A 16,522-nucleotide genomic window follows, 5' to 3' on the forward strand; every position below is an offset into this window, starting at 1 on the left:
TTTTTAAAAAAACATCCAGGAGCCTGGTTGGGAGGGCAGTGAATGGCAGCCAGCATAGCTGGGCTGGTGAGGGCTCCTTCCCTTGGCCAGGGCCCAACCTAGCTGACTGCTGGTGCCAGGATGCTGAACCACAGGGGGTGTGAGCCTTCTCTGCAAGAAGAGGGCCTTTTAGAGCTGTCCAGGTGCTTGTGGAACAAACAAGCCAGCTTCCCCTCTCCTATCAGCTTCGTCAGACACTTGCACAGTATGGCTGGAGCACCGCAGAGACAAAAGTGCAAATAGGAAGCCCCAGCAGCTGCAGGGAGGGTACGTGAGCTGAGTCATCCTGCGCCTTGCTGGCATCGCAGTAGGAAGGGGGCGTCAAAAACAGCTGACAGTTCAGCCCCTGCCTGTGTGGGTGAGAGGGTGGAAGAGACAAACACAGCGCTACAAAGAGGGTCTGCTGAGCATCTCCAGCAGCAAATTTATTTGTAACTAGCTGGCCCTGCCATGCGTTGCTGTGGCTCATCCCTGTGATTTCACCCACCCTGTGCCGATCCATGACGTATCCTGCCCCCTCCCCCCACCCCAGCTTATCCCTGTGATTCCCCCCACTGTCCTGACCCATGATGTATCACGCCCCCTTCTCCCCCCACCCCCAGCTCATCCCTGTGACTGGTCCCACCGTGTCCTGACCTATCCCGTCCCCTCCTCCCCCCAACCCCCACCCAGGTGAGTCAGTACCTCCATTCGGCCTAGTCTGTAAAGGCTTCGGCCTAGTATGTAAACGGGAGCGAAGGTGCTGTTGAGAGGGAAGGTTTTATAGGTGCAGTACCAGTGTAGCTGCCACTAGAGGGTGCTGGTTTGTAACCTGGTTCTTTTCCCAGCATGCACTTTTTGCTGAGTGGTGCGTTCTAGAAGAGGATTTTTTTTGGGGGGGGTTTACCTGGTGGAGGTGTGACATCTGTCTTAGCAAACTTTCCTATATCCTTCGGACATTCGCATGTGACGTTGCGTCAAAATTTCACCTCAATCAATCAAGCGGTTTTGGTGAAAAGTGGAAACACACCCACATGTCCTTTTTACATTTATATATATATAGATAGATAGGAATATTGGTAGATGTTTTGTACCACATCAGCCTATTGGTACGATTTGGTCTATTCCAACCGACAAGACCCTCAAGATCACCTGTAGTAGGGAACAGATCTCAAAGTCAAGCCAATATTATTCTTAGGGAAGGTGGAGCGAGAACTATTAAATAATCCTCTCTATCACGACGAAAAATTGGGAAAGAAGTACGACAAGGTTGTATATTGTCTCCCTGCTTATTTAACTTATATGCAGAATTCATCATGCGAAAGGCTGGACTAGATGAATCCCAAGCCAGAATTAAGATTGCCGGAAGAAATATCAACAACCTCAGATGGAGGGCACTAGGAGAAGGGGACAACAGAGGACGAGATGGTTGGACAGTGTTCTCGAAGCTACGAACATGAGTTTGACCAAACTGCAGGAGGCAGTGGAAGACAGGAGTGCCTGGCGTGCTATGGTCCATGGGGTCACGAAGAGTCGGACTAAACGACTAAACAACAACAAATCACGACGAGGGAGGAAAAGAAGTGCTACAGCTTGTACAAACCCACCTTGCTGTCACAGTTGCCCTTCCCCTCCATCCGTCTCATCAGCAGGTGACCCGCTGGCGCAGAGAATAAATGCTAGCAGATTTGCTGCTAACATGTGGCTTTAATGACACCTACCGGGATCTGCTTCTTCCCACTCAGAGGCATCATAAATGAAGCCCCGCCACGCTGTGCTCACTGAGCCTTCTCCCGCTGCCTTTCCTGCAGCGCCAAATGGCTACTTTTAGAGAGTGCTTCTGCCAGTAATTTGTGCTTGACAGAGCGCCAACAGCTCTTCACATTCGGAGCCAGTAAAAAGTATCCAAAAATTCAAGATCGTAGACCAAGAAGGAATCCATCCTGCTGGCTTTCTGGGGGTGAGGAATGAGTCTGCCAGTAATGGGATGGTGAGCCCCTCTCGTTATTTTCTTAAAGGGACATTGCAAAGCTTTTTTTCGGTGGCGTTATGGGTAGTATCCAATGCTAGTCACATTCAGAGACCCATTTAAATTAATAGATGTGGCTAACTTATGTCCATTGATTTCAGGGGGTCTAGGAGTCAGTGGGTCTAGAAGTCAGTAGGAATTCGATCCTGTATTGTACAGTAAAGGATACAGAACTCTCTGGTTTCCAGTTCCAGTGTGGGGAAACCCCTGTTTGATGGTAGGCAGCAGGACATTGGTGCAACTGTACACAGTCTCAGTGGGCGCAACTGGAAAATTTAGCACAATTTGGAAAATCCCAAGGCATGCAGGGGAATGGAAGTAACAAGGCAAATGATCATTGGAGAAGCAAAGGGCATTCTAGGATTGAGGCAGGGTATCTGCTGAGGCTCCAGAACCCATTAGGAGACACCCATGGGCAAAAGCCTCTTGCACCTGCTTCCTCTCTTCACCACTGCAACCTGCTTGCTTGTTTCACCTGCCCCTGGTCTGGCCCAGACAACAGTGGTAGTGGGAAGCAGGACCAGCAGGTGCTGATGTTGCTTTCTTGCACGTTTACTGTCTACCTGGCAAGCCAGTGGCAGGTAGCAATGATGAGGAACAGCCGGTAATAATGGCAGCAAGGAATATCACCAATAGAAAACCATGTCAGTAGTTGGTGCCTGATTATGTCAATCTGTGCCTCCACTGGCCATCCTTTTTTGACAGGTCTGAACATCCATTTTGTGACTGGTGGGCCTCAATAACTTTCAGTCCTGTCAAGCGGGCCCTGTAGGTAGAGAGTTTGAGAAGCTCTGTTCTAGGCTACAGAAGATGCTACAGACACTGATATAATGTGAGTAAGGTTGCTTTGATCTGCATTAATAGGCCCAGTTTAAGCCTGGACAACTTGGTAGGTGAGCAAGGACAATAGTACATAATCGCTTCTCCCTGGCTCTGGAATGAGTTTTTGGAATGTTAATACTCAGTGGAGCTGGGGGAGGAGAGAGACGGCAATAAGGAGATTTTGACAGCTGGAATTTGTGTGACAAAAAGAGGGGGGTGGAGCTGTGAGCTGAATGCTAATGAAGCGCCTTAGGTTTCCGTGGATCTTTGGGATATTAAGAGGCTATGCTATCTGCTTGGGTAGTCTGCTTGTTCACAAAGTGCTTGGCTTGTTGTATGTGGTGGTCTAAAGCTGAGCAGGTCTGAGTTTGGACAAGTGACTGTTGGGGAACCATGTGTAAATCTGCCTTGGCCTCTCTGGTGGAAGAAAGGCAAGCTACTTAACTCAAACTTGGGGTAGCCAACCTGGAGGGCTTCAGGTGTTTTGGACTACAACAACTGTCAACCCCAGCTAGCATGGTCAATAGCCTGGAATGGTGAGAGTTGAAGTCCAAAGCCTATGGAGACTACAGGCATTGGCTTAGCTCAGGGAAGTAGGAAGCACTGAAAAAGCAACAGTGACCATAGCAGCCAACTCCTAGGGACCGAGGGGCCTTCACCCTCTCCCAATAAAGTGTTTGGGGTCTCTCTCCAAGTCAGGCACTCCCAAACTCGGCCCTCCAGATGCTTTGGGACTACCACTCCCTAGCTAAAAGAACCAGTGGTCAAGGATGATGGGAATTGTAGTCCCAAAACATCTGGAGGGCCGAGTTTGCCTATGCTTGCTCCAAGTCAATGGACACTGCCATTCAAAAGATGCGTGTGTGCCACATCGTGTGACTGATGGTGCAGGGCTTACCTGCCCCCCCCCCCAATATTTTATTCAAGTTGGCACCCCTGACAGTGATTCAAAACAAATTGCTCCAATAAAACAACAAGACCACACAAGTCAGTGGAGGCTGGTGCATTAGGGCAAATGGTACACATCCCAGCCAAGCTCATTTTGTCCTCAGGTAGCCTCTTCCTCCTTAGTCTCAGTGTTTGTATAATTCAGCAGGGAGGAAGGTGGGAACAAAAGAATTAGTTAGCTCTGGCTATCCTTGGTTTTCACCCTGCCTTACCGTTGATCCTGGCTCCACATACTGTTGCCCCCCCCACACTAGTTCTATTGGGCAGCAGCACAGAAACAGATTTTGAGTATAAACTTGTGTGTTCTGAGATCACAGGGGCTCCTTTTTAAAACAGCTAAGTTCCTAGCCTTCATGGGCATAAACATCTGCTCAAAAACATGGGAGCAATACCTGTTAAAATCTCATAAACCATATGAAGACCTGAGAAGGATTCCCATGGGCTAATTCATCTCTCGCCAGTTAGCTGAAGAAAATGAATAAAATGAATAAATTAAGCAAAAGAAGCACTGGTATGCAAATTAGCTTCATTTGCAACATTTCCTCCTGAAATAAATGTGGCTTGCAGGGGGGGGGGGACTCCTTTAGGGAATAAGCTTGTGAAGGTGTTGGGTATTACTTCATTAATTGCTGCAGAAAACATGCATTTTGTGTTTTGCTGTGGCCATGAATTTTAAAAAGACACTACACATTTCTGACTGGTTACATAAAGTATGGGACATTATGGGAAATAATTAATCTGTTGTACAGTATTGGGTTAAGAACTTGGGTTAAGAAATTGGAAAGCAGACCATCACTTTAAAAACCAAAGCTTTCTAACATACTAAAGTGGGACCTGCAAAAAACATGTTGACCTATACTGGGCCGGCCCTACCATCAGGCAAAGTGAGGAGGCTGCCTCAGACAGCAGATGTTGAGGGATGACAGCAGCAGCTCCTCTCTCTTCCTGCCCTCCCCATACCCCAACATTGTTTTTCAGGGGATTTTTCACCCCTGTGGGAAGACAAGGCAGGCAGCATAGCAGTGTACAATATGTTCAGTGTCCCCGAAAGATGATGCCACTTCTGTGCATGTTCAGTGGTACTATAGCTGCCAAGTTTTCCCTTTTCTCACGAGGAAGCCTATTCAGCATAAGGGAATTTCCCTTAAAAAAGGGGAGAACTTGGCAGCTATGAGTGGTACTAACCACCTGAACTATGTGTGTTCAAATTTGCTGCTCTGCTTTAGGTATTAGCATGTCCTTACCTGCCAACCAGGTGTGCTCTTGTCTAGAGTACTGGCAGGAGGCAACCAAGCCCTCCTCCAGAAAGAAGATAGATCCAGATCTACAGTACTGGTAAATCGCTGGGGATTTGCAATAGATTACCAAGGATTGCTGACTCCATATTATTTAACAGTAGCAACAATTCCTCCAGCCCCACCCCGTTTGGCTGCTGAAATGAAGAAAGCTTGGGGTCAAAAACAAGAATGGGGTTTTATGTGAAAGGACTGGGACAAATTGATCTTTCACTGTGGCAGCACTTCTCTGGAAGTGCCTGCCTGTTGAGATTAGGCAGGCCCCTTTGTTGTCATTTTTGACACCTGCTAAAAACTATAGGTTTTATCCAATGCTTGTCCTACTCAGAGCAGGCCCATTGAAATGGATAGATATGGGAGAGCATTCAACTCAGTTTTACTCAGACTAAATCCACTGAAATGAGAAAACATTGTCTTCTTTAGGGCCATTAATCTCAGCAGGTCTGCTCTGAGTAAATGTTAGTTGGCTTCAACCCTATTTTATTTAGGCAGGCCTACCCAAATGTGCAATTTTAGTATGTGCATTTGTTTTTAAAAGCTGTTCATTTTTACTTATATTTTATAATCTTGAAGCTTGTTTTCATTGTTATTTTATGTTAGTCACTTAGAAGTTGTTGGGGTTGTTTTTTTTAACGAAACGGCACAGCCATCTTGTTGAACAAATAAAATTAAATACTAAAAGCAAGTCCCTGCACTCGGAGGAGCCCTTTTCCTTGTCTAGCCCCATTTCTAAGCCATTATTCTGCATTTGGCTTCTGCTGGTGGTCCTTAGTATTTCAGGGTGGGGGGGATAGAGTTGATTCCGCAAACTTGATGTGTCCCCACCCCCCTGCATTAAAGATGTAGGAGGCAAAGCAGGTGAATGGAGGGACAGAAGTGTGTGGCCAGTGATAAGAATTTGCACTTTAGGCTTGCCAAGGAGGGTAGAAAAAGGACTGCGATGGGGCTGCAAGCAATTATTGGAGACCATTTAAAGCCAATATTGAAGCGGCTCCCCTTCAAATGCTTGATTTAGACTGAGGAAGTCTCATAAGGCTATTCATGGCTACCGGTTATCATTGTTATAACTCCTTAGCAATACCAGTTGCTAAGGAGCATAAAGGGGGGGGGGAGTGTTGTTACACTCAGGTCCCAGAGGCATATGGCTGGTCAGCATGAGAAAAGGATGCTGGACTAGCCTAAGCCCTTGGCCTGATCCAGCCATACTCTTCTTCTGTTCTTAAGGAGGAGCCCTGGAGGATTAAGGCCCTTCACTTACATACCGAAAGACAGCTTCCTCAGTTACTGAGGCACATGCTTATTCCTTACCAAGCAGGGTATATATAGTATGACCTTATAACCACCAAAGCAAAACACCACCCACACTCCTGCTGCAAAGGGGGGGTGGGGGGGCATTATTAATTTCCACATAGGCTTTTCTGAGGGATCTATCATCCACATCCATTGTTTCAGTGACTCACAAAAGCTGGCGCGTTAAGGTGATTATTCAACCAGACAAACACACTAGAAAGCTATGATTACTGTGTCAACTGATTTAAACTGGGGAAACAATGGCAGCAAAGAAAGAGGCATTCCTCTGAGGTGGCGACGCTCTGGAATAAGTTTCCAACCTACTGAAATGCTAGAGCAATAAGTGTTCTTTGAATGCCTAGTTACCAAAGCCTCACTACAGTGGTACCTCGGTTTATGAATACAATTGGTTCCCGAAGTCAGTTAATAAACTGAAGTGTTCATAAACAAAAGCGAACTTTCCCATTGAAAGTAATGGAAAGTGTATTAATCTGTTCCAGACGGTCCGTGGAGTACTTAAACTGAAGCGTTCATAAACTGAAGCGAACTATCCCATTGAAAGTAATGGAAAGTGGATTAATCCGTTCCAGACGGGTCCGTGGCGTACTCAACCTGAAGCGTACTTAACCCGAAGCATGGGTGTAATTGGTTCCGGAAGTCTGTTCATAAACTGAAGCATTCATAAACTGAAGCGAACTTTCCCATTGAAAGTAATGGAAAGTACATTAATCCGTTCCAGATGGGTCTGCGGCGTTCGTAAACCGAAAATTTGTAAACCGAGGTGTTCATAAACTGTAACTGGAGGTGGCCTGATTTGGTCAAAAGGGCCAGGTCCAAATCAAATTATTTGGGCTTGTCCACACTTGGCCTGTGGCTAGAAAGCATGGGTCCAATAAGTTTTCCCCTTGCCCCACTCCTTTCCCAGGGAAAACCTGTTCTCTGGTGCTAAATCAGAGTAAACGTCAGAGAAAACTGGGGTTGCCCTTTGTTCCAATTGAGCGCTAAAGAGTGGTTTTTCCTGGTGGATTGCAATGGAACAAGAGGAAGTGTGGATAAAGCTCTTAGTGAGGGAGCTGTTCACAGCTAATTGCTAAGTGCAATTTCAGAATCAAAGGAAGTCCATGGGGGGAAAAACAGAAGAAGGTGAGGCAGGGCAAATGTGCTCCTTATACAGAGTCAAATTATTTGCCAATCTATCTTGACAATGCCAGACTGGCAGCACCTTTCCAGAGTTTCAGACAGAAGTCTTTCATAGCCCTTTCTGCAGATGCCAGAAATTGAACCCAGGACTTTCTGCCTGCAAAGCCTGTTTTCTTCTACTGAGAACTATGAGATCCAATTCACAGGGGCAGGGGAACAGAAGGTAGCTAATTAAGGGACAAATAATCAATAACCCCTCCAGCCCCACTGAACAGCAAACAAAAATGAAGGCAGGACCTAGATGCAGAACGCCTTTTGTTAAACGCTTCGTCAAACAGAAATTACTTGTGAATACACACTACAAGAGTATGTTGGTCAAGCGGAAGGGTAATTTCTGGATAATATAGCACTATATTAAGTGTTTTTCATTCTGCACCCAGCTGATTGTGGAAAAGCAATGCCCCAACAGCACCAATAGGCCCTATTGTGGATTCAACCATAATTAAGGAAATGAATGTTAAACAATAAGGACCTATTTCCAAAACCAACTGTACTCTTCCCTCTGCTCTTGCTGGGCAGAACTCTCAGACTGACAGATCTCACACTCACGCAAGTGGGGTTTTCAAATGTTTATTTCACCAGTGCCTCTTCTCGCTTCCTCTCACTTTTGGACTTTGCCCTGGGCTGCCACAGCCTCCATGGCCTTTCGCACGGTCTCTTCATCGCCCAGGAACTGCATGGGCTTCGTAGGTTTCAGGTTGTCATCTAACTCATACACAATGGGAATCCCAGTCGGGAGATTGAGCTCCATAATTGCCGCATCAGACATACCTATGTGGTGAACCAGAGAAGGTCAGACAGTCCCCCTCTGTGCATTGTCAAAGCACTATTATTATCAGAGATAATGTCTTGCAACCTAACAACCACACATAAAGACGGCCACTCACCCATCTCAAACGACAATACATCTGCCTGGGAGAGCTGGAAGGGGCCAAAAGGAGCCTAGCGCTTGGCTCTAAAAAATCTGTTTGCAGTGAAGGAGCTCAGTCCTCAAACATAAAAAGTATGTCTGGTCTGGACACACAGAAAGTGTTCTTCTTCTTCTGTGTCACCATGTTTCTAGCGTTCTCCTTGCAGCGTCCAAGAGGAGAGGGGAGGGGAGGGGAAGCATGGAAGCCTGAAGTTTGCTCACAGAAACCATAGAACACTGGTCCTGAAAGACCTACATTGGCTCCCAGTACATTTCCAAGCACATTTCAAAGTGTTGGTGCTAAAGCCCTAAATGGCCTCAGCCCAGTATACCTGAAGGAGCATCTCCACCCCCATCGTTTAGCTCTGAGGGCCTTCTGGCAGTTCCCTCCCTGGGAGAAGTGAGGTTACAGGGGACCAGGCAGAGGGTCTTCTCGGTGGTGGTGCCCACCCTTTGGAATGCCCTCCCATCAGATGTGAAGGAAATAAACAACTACCTGACTTCTAGAAGACATCTGAAGGCAGCCCTGTTTAGGGAAGTTTATTAATGTTTGATGCTTTATCGTGGTTTTAATATTCTGTTGGGAGCCGCCCAGAGTGGCTGGGGGGAGCCCAGCCAGATGGGCAGGGTATAAATAAGGAAATAATAATAATAATAATAATAATAATAATAATAATAATAATAATAGTGTTTGGTCATGGTTTAGCATGCAAGCCACCCAATTGTTTGTTATCATTGCTGCAACATCCTGAAAAAGGTGCTTCTCTGGAAAGTATTAACTCCTGTTGCTTAATTTCCTTTTTTTTAAATCCACATAGATATTTGTCTAGCGAGATGTGTTCCGTGCTATGCTTAAAATGAAGCACTGCAAGCAACACACTGACTCTCTGCAGCCAAGACAAGCAGCATATTGCTGTCTCCAAGGAAATGCCTAAGATACGAAGGTTCCCAAACCAGCGGTCTCAGCAGCTACCAGCAGAGGACACTAGGGAAGCTCTAAGGTGCTAGTGCCAGCTTGCGTGACCTATAATATATGCTGCCCGCTCTTCCTCTAGAATTGTAAGAAGCCTCCTTGGTATGTCCGTGCCCTTTCGGGACAGTGCACATTCACAGAGGTCAGGGAAACAGAATCTCGGGGCAGAGATGGTGGACGATGAGGCTACCAGCGGGGCCTGGGAAAGAGATGGCAGTAGCCAAGCCTGGGAACATGACCTCTGACAACCTCAAATCTTGTAACGCGACTCCAGACTGGAAATAGCAACGCAACCTTCAAGCAGGCTGCAGGTCGCAGAGCACGGAGCTCTTTTATCAGCTGCTTAAGGATATAGGGTTGGTCAGGAGTAGCCCAGGCCCACTGACCCTGAAATACTAAATCATGTGTGCAGAACCATCACTTCCCAATCAATGAAACTGGGCTGGCAAAGGATGCTCCGTGCTTCTCAGCAATGCTTCCGGCAGAGAGAATTTGGTTGTTTTTTCCCCAAGGAGACACTGAAACCATGCAGGTTTAAGTGGGAAGGATATAGAGTACATACATAGCTCAGAAGCCAGGGAGCTGGCACTCTGCCCCACTAAAGGTCACCTGTAAGTGATATAGGTTTTTCATGATGGCCAGGCCTCAGGCGTCTTCTCTGGTACCCTGGCCTCACAAATACCCCACGAGCATCCCTGCTAGATCGGACTGTGGAGCTGCAAGGACAAAACGCTGCTGGGACCCGACTGGCAATACTGCACTGCAGCAGCGGAGGAGCTGAAAGCTGACCCCCTGTCTTGCATGCGGAAGATCCTCAGTTCAGTTCATTTCCAGGCAGAGATGGGAAAGTGCCCATCTGAAACCCTGGAGAGTCAGTGCCAATCAGTGCCCACAATACTGAGCTATATGGACCAATGGCCTGGCTCGGTATAAGGCAGTTTCCTATGTTCTTAGTACCTTCACAGAATCCCCTGCTTCCTTATAATGAATGAGCTTTGTGCTCAAGCCCAAACCATAGCCTCCAGGGCAGGTTTACATTTTTTTTTTAAAAAAAAAGACGACAACCACAATTCAGCACCAGGCTAACTCAAATTCTGTGAGAGCAAGAGCTGTGTAAATGCTATACCTTTATAATTTACAAAAAAAATGCCAATTTTGCATAACTTTTTCTCCTTCTGGTCAGCCAAAGTAGCGGGTGGGTAATTTTGCAGATTACCAAATCTCTTTCCCAAATAATTGGAAATCCTGCTCAAAGCCCTCTCTGGCTGCTGAGATTTATAGCTGAGGACTAAAAACTTGACTTTTAAAAAGAAAGCTGAACCTTTCCTCCCCCCCCCCCCCAGGCTTAAATACTGTACACTACGCCAATCAGTTGCAGTGTTCATGTAGCAGCTAAAAACCAAATGAATGGAGGCGGCCTTTTGCCCATAATTGAGCAAAAATGCCCTATGCAAGCTATAAGACAGAGAGGATGGGAAAACATGATGCAAAGTAGTCCCTTACCTTCCAAGTGCTTGACAATTCCCCGAAGGCTGTTGCCATGGGCAGCAATAAGCACCCTCTTGCCAGCTTTGATCTGGGGTGCAATCTCGTCATTCCAGAAGGGCAGGGCACGGGCAATGGTGTCCTTGAGGCTCTCACAAGCAGGAAGCTCCCCAGGCTTCAAACCAGCATAGCGCCGTGCCTGGATGGTGCAGTGGGAAAAACAATGGTAAATTCTGGACGAGAGGGGGGAGGCTTAAGAGATCTGGCCCAACCCCAGGAGTTTCTAGGTGGACCAACTGGTTGGCAGGAGCACAAATAGCATCCTTGGTGGCCTGTAGTCTCTGACCATTGTGGTTAATCCCACTTTAGGTGCTCAGAAATCTGGCGAAGGGCTGAATAGTAATTCTGCCCTTGACTACACTGTCAATGGCTCTCTCTTTAAGCTTCTTTGGGAGCCTTCCAAAGGGCCAGTATATAGTTCCCAGTTATCAGAGGTGACTCTCAGACCAGTTAAAAGTAAAGGCTATAGAGGTCTGGGATATAAGGCTCCTCACCATCAGGAGGGTCTTCATTAATACCTCAAGTACCGCCTCTTTCCGTATGAACCTACCCGGACCCTGAGATCATCTTCTGAGGCCCTCCTTCATGTGCCTCCTCCTCGAGAGGTCCAGAGGGTGGCAATACGAGAATGGGCCTTCTCTACAGTGGCTCCCCATCTTTGGAATGCTCTCCCCAGGGAAGTTCATAATACACCTTTAGGTGCCAGGCAAAAACGTTCCTTTTTAACCAGGCCTTTGATCTGTTTGACATCCTATACCCTTTTAAAATGTGGCTCTTTTCTGGGGTGTGTGTGTTGTTGGGTTGTTGTTTTTATTCTGATTATATATGTTGTGATCTTTTCTGTGAACCGCCTTGAGACCTCTGGGTATAGGGTAGTATAATAATAATAATAATAATAATAATAATAATAATAATAATAATAATAGGAAAGGGATACGCCACTGGGAAGGAGAACCTAATAGTCACAAAGTTAGCAGAACTGCTGGAGGGGGATGAAGAAAACCTTTCAGATCAACGCTGGTGGTTTTCCATGGGATATCTTGGTGAAGGCTGGCCTGCAGAATTAAAGCAGGAGGGACTCCAACTCCCATCAGCACTTGGCTTATCCCAAATAATAATGGGAACAGTAGTTTACCCCTCATGGAGCTACAATTCCCAGCACCCTCAACGGACTTCTTTGGGGAAAGTCGTGTGCTTTAAATGTATGGTGTAGATGTGAGCAAAGTGCACTGGAAAAGCATGTGCAATGGCAACTTAAACTGATGGAATAGGCGCAGCTTGCAGTTTTAACATATAGAATAAGAGAACAAGAAGAATATATGTTTAAAGAAGACTGGAAAATGTTTATTGGTTATATGGGTGAAGACTGTACATTTAAAAACGCTGGTAGCATTAAGATAATTTCAACAGTGTAAATAAGTTTTGACGGTGTAACAATGGGTTACTGAATGGTTTAAGGGGTGGCCAGCTCCCAAGAGACTGCCATCTACTCACAGAGTTAAAAACTGGCAGTGAACTACCCCCTTTTGGGGGGTTTGGGTCAAAGTTGTTGAGTTTTTTCAGGGAGGAAGTAAAATGTTGAGCTTTTTTTAGGGGAGCCACAGTCGTTCAGCTTCTTTGGGGGGAGCCAGTGATCTACCAGTGATCTACCGCAGACATCCAGTGATCTACCGGTAGATCACGATCTACCTGTTGGACATGCCTGGTTTAGTTGCAGGGATGTAAAATATGCAGGGATGTATGGTATGCAAAATGAACCACGGAAAGAGAAGACGGGAAGTCACTGATTTAAGGTTGTTTAAATGAATATTTTGAAATGTAATTTAGAAAACTTAATTTTGTGTGTGTGTGTGTGTGTGTGTGTAAAAGCTTATATTACAGGAAGGCGGGCTCTTATTTGTAACAGTAGTTCAACCACGGTGCCAGTGACCTAGAGGGGTAATGAGCACTTCTTGCTGAAAGTTGAAGCTGGACAGCCATATGTTGGGGCCGCTAGCTCAGGACTGCCTGCATAGAGTAGCAGTGCTAGGGGTGGACTAGCCCACCAAGGAGGCTGGATCTCCAAAGACCTTCAGCCTAAGACCAGGGAGAGTCGCTGCGAATCAGACTAGACAGCACTGAGCTGGATCCACAGACAGCCTCATTCCGTGGAAGGCAGCTTGGTATATTAAATACATGGAAGCAGCAAACTGGCAGGGTGTGCCGCAAGTAGGAAAGGAAGGATAATTCAATGGGTCTTCCACAACATAAGCTGGTGGAAAGTTGCTTTGTCCTGATGGGATCAGACAGGAGAGAAACAAGGGACAGCAGCAAAGACAGGCTTCCTTTTCAGTCCTCGAAGAAGCTTTCGTGGGCTCGGTACAGCAGCCAGGGAGATCCTCTTCAGCTGTTTTATCCAGGCACATTCCTCAAGTGGCCCTGTTCTTACAGAAGCTAAACCCTGTACCTTGATGCTACTGGGAAGAGCATCCTAGCCAGACAGAACATCTCAGCTACAGAACCACAGAAGACGTCTCACCAACCAAAGGATTCCCTTCTGTGCCACAAAGGCCATCACGTCAGCCTTTCTTGCAACATAACCCCATCCCACTGGTCGCCAGCGAGGGTATTATTTGGGGATTTTTCTTGGGTGTTTTTCTTGCTGTTATTAATGTTAATTTTTGTAGCTTTATTTGAATATCTTACAATTATTAATTGATGTGGAAATTTATCAATTTTGTTGTGTACTTTTTGATGCACATTATTTATTGTTTATGTTTGTAATGATGTATTTCCCCCCCCATTGTATGTCACCTTGAGCATCGTTTTCTTTTATACAAATACGGTAAAATGACAATGCTGTTGATGATGACTTTTATGTACCATTTCTGCGTGTTGAGTAAAATGCAAGGCAATTTCCTCCTATTGCAACAGGCAAGTAAAAACAACAACACTAGCCTCTCACGGCAGGTGTAGGGAACCAGATGTTGCTGGACTCCAACTCCCATCAGCCCTAGTCAGTCTGGTCATTTGTCAGAGATGATGGAAGCTGTAGTGCACTAACATCTGGGAGGCCACAGGTTCCCTATGCCTGTTTTATGGGCTCTGCCTTCATTGTTCTGCAAAAATCAACACCCATCATGTCCTCATGGGTTTTGGACTATCTATAGCAGGCATCCCCAAACTGCGTCCCTCCAGATGTTTTGGCCTACAACTCCCATGATCCCTAGCTAACAGGACCAGTGGCCGGGGAAGATGGGAATTGTAGTCCAAAACATCTGGAGGGCCAAAGTTTGGGGATGCCTGATCTATAGCAAAACAGTTTCTCTCCATCTCCTTATTACATATATATCCCACCTTTCCTGCAAGGAGCTTAGAGTAACATGCACACACACATACACACACCCATGTTATTCTCACAACAACCCTGAGAGGTAGGTTGTGCTGGGAGAGAGTGACTGATGGCCCAAGATCGCCCAGTGAGCTTCATGAATGGGAATTTGCACCCGAGTTTTCCAAATTCCAGCCCAATGCTCTTAACCACTACGCCAAACTGGCTCTCTCAGATCCGCCAAGTGTCCCTATTTTCCAGGGACAGCCCCGGATTTGCAGAAGCCATCCCAGTTTCTGATTTTATCCCAGAATGTCCCACTTTTCCTTGGGATGTCCCTATTTTCGTCAGAGAAATGTTTGGAGGGTATGGAGTTATGCAAACTGCGAACCAAGGAGATAAATAACTATACAACCTTTAGAACACATCTGAAGGTAGCACTGTAAAGGGAAGTTTTTAAAAATGTTTAATGTTTTATTCTGTTTTTATATACGTTGGAAGCTCTCCCGCCCCCCATGTGGCTGGGGCAACCCAATCAGATGGGTGGGATATTATTATTATTATTATTATTATTATTATTATTATTATTGAATAGGATGTCCCTATTTTCATCGGAGAAATGTTGGAGGGTATGTTCTCTCTCTCTCCAGAGTTTCATACCCAGCACTGACCTTGCTGATGATTTGATAGTAAGCATGCTTTTCATCCATGGGGGGTGGAGGGATGTCGTAGGAGCGCCTCCAGATCTTGACCTGCTCTTCTCCATGCTTGGCTGCGGTCTCGGCCTTGTTGAGGCCCGTCAGGCCCCCGTAGTGGCGCTCGTTCAGGCGCCAGGTGCGAATCACGGGCAGCCACATCTGGTCGGTGCCGTCCAAGATGTACCAGAGGGTGCGGATGGCCCTCTTCAGCACCGAGGTGTAGCAGATGTCGAACTCGTAGCCCGCATCCTTGACTGCCTTGGCCCCCCGCTGGGCTTCCTCCTTCCCCTTGTCGCTCAGCTCAGCGTCAAACCAGCCGCAGAAACGGTTCTCCTGGTTCCAGGTGCTCTCGCCGTGCCTCACGATCACGAGCCGGTGGGTTGGCATTGCTCTGGTGGAAAAGGAAGACTGCGCTCAGAAAGTCAAGCTCAAAATCCTGCCCTGAGCCACCCATGCCCCAGAATGGCTAGGCTCACGCTATTTATACGGCTCCCCTCACCCACCCACTTCAACCCTCCTGGCCAACCGGTGCCCCTTTTCGGGCAGACTGACAGCTGCAGGCAGCCGTTCGCGACAACCCGGTGTGCACATGTTCCTTTCTGGCTACGGCCTAATAGCTAAAGATAGTATTAGGGAGCTTTCTCCCTACAGCCTTGGCTAGAAATAGCCTGGCAGGCCTGTGACCTTTTCCCCGGGGGCCTGTTGCTAAAGGAGGGTGTTTGGAGATGAGGAACACCGGGAAGCAAAAACTCAGCCCCACAGAGCAAGAGGGAAAACACAACCTCCCCTTTGCAAATTGCCACTTACCCCTCTGGGCCACGGCCGTAGCTACCATGCTTCTCTGAAAATAAGACACCGTCTTATATTTATTTTTCCTCAAAAAAACACACACTATGGCTTATTTTCAGGGGATGTCTTATTTTTTTCCCTCCTCCTCCTCCTCCTGCTGCCCCTATGTCTTATTTTGGGGGTATGGCTTATATTCCTTGACTGCTTAAAAATCCTGCTATGGCTTATTTTATGACTAGGTCTTAAAATAGGGGGAACAGGGTAGGTAATCTTGCGCCCCTGGCAGAACTGCCCAGATTGCACCCCCTAGCCCAGGGGTCAGCAAACTTTTTAAGCAGGGGGCCGGTCCACTGTTCCTCAGACCTTGTGGGGGACCGGACTATATTTTTTTAAAAAAATATGAATGAATTCCTATGCCCCACAAATAACCCAGAGATGCATTTTAAATAAAAGGACACATTCTACTCATGTAAAAACATGCTGATTCCCGGACCGTCCGCGGGCCGGATTTAGAAGGTGATTGGGCCGCATCCGGCCCCCAGGCCTTAGTTTGGGGACCCCTGCCCTAGCCACTGACAAATTGGCTCTTCTCTCCGCCTCCCCTCCAACCCCCCCATTCAATTCACCCTCTTTTAAAAACCTTTACTTATGAGGCAATAATCAACTCTTTTATTTATAGACATATTTTAGCCGAT

General features: G+C 46.7%; 1 protein-coding gene across 1 annotated transcript; it reads right to left on the reverse strand.

Annotated features, from left to right (window-relative positions):
• Nucleotides 1–8,156: 8,156 nt before the first annotated feature.
• PGAM2 (phosphoglycerate mutase 2) lies at nucleotides 8,157–15,508 on the reverse strand. Its single transcript, XM_035140062.2, has 3 exons — nucleotides 15,012–15,508; nucleotides 10,989–11,169; nucleotides 8,157–8,373 (listed from the first exon to the last, which is right to left on the reverse strand). The coding sequence occupies exons 1-3, from the start codon at nucleotides 15,423–15,425 to the stop codon at nucleotides 8,204–8,206; spliced, it is 765 nt and encodes a 254-aa protein (XP_034995953.2). The 5' UTR covers nucleotides 15,426–15,508; the 3' UTR covers nucleotides 8,157–8,203.
• Nucleotides 15,509–16,522: the final 1,014 nt, after the last annotated feature.

The sequence above is a fragment of the Zootoca vivipara genome, chromosome 15, assembly GCF_963506605.1.
Source record: "Zootoca vivipara chromosome 15, rZooViv1.1, whole genome shotgun sequence".
NCBI classification, from domain to species: domain Eukaryota; kingdom Metazoa; phylum Chordata; class Lepidosauria; order Squamata; family Lacertidae; genus Zootoca; species Zootoca vivipara.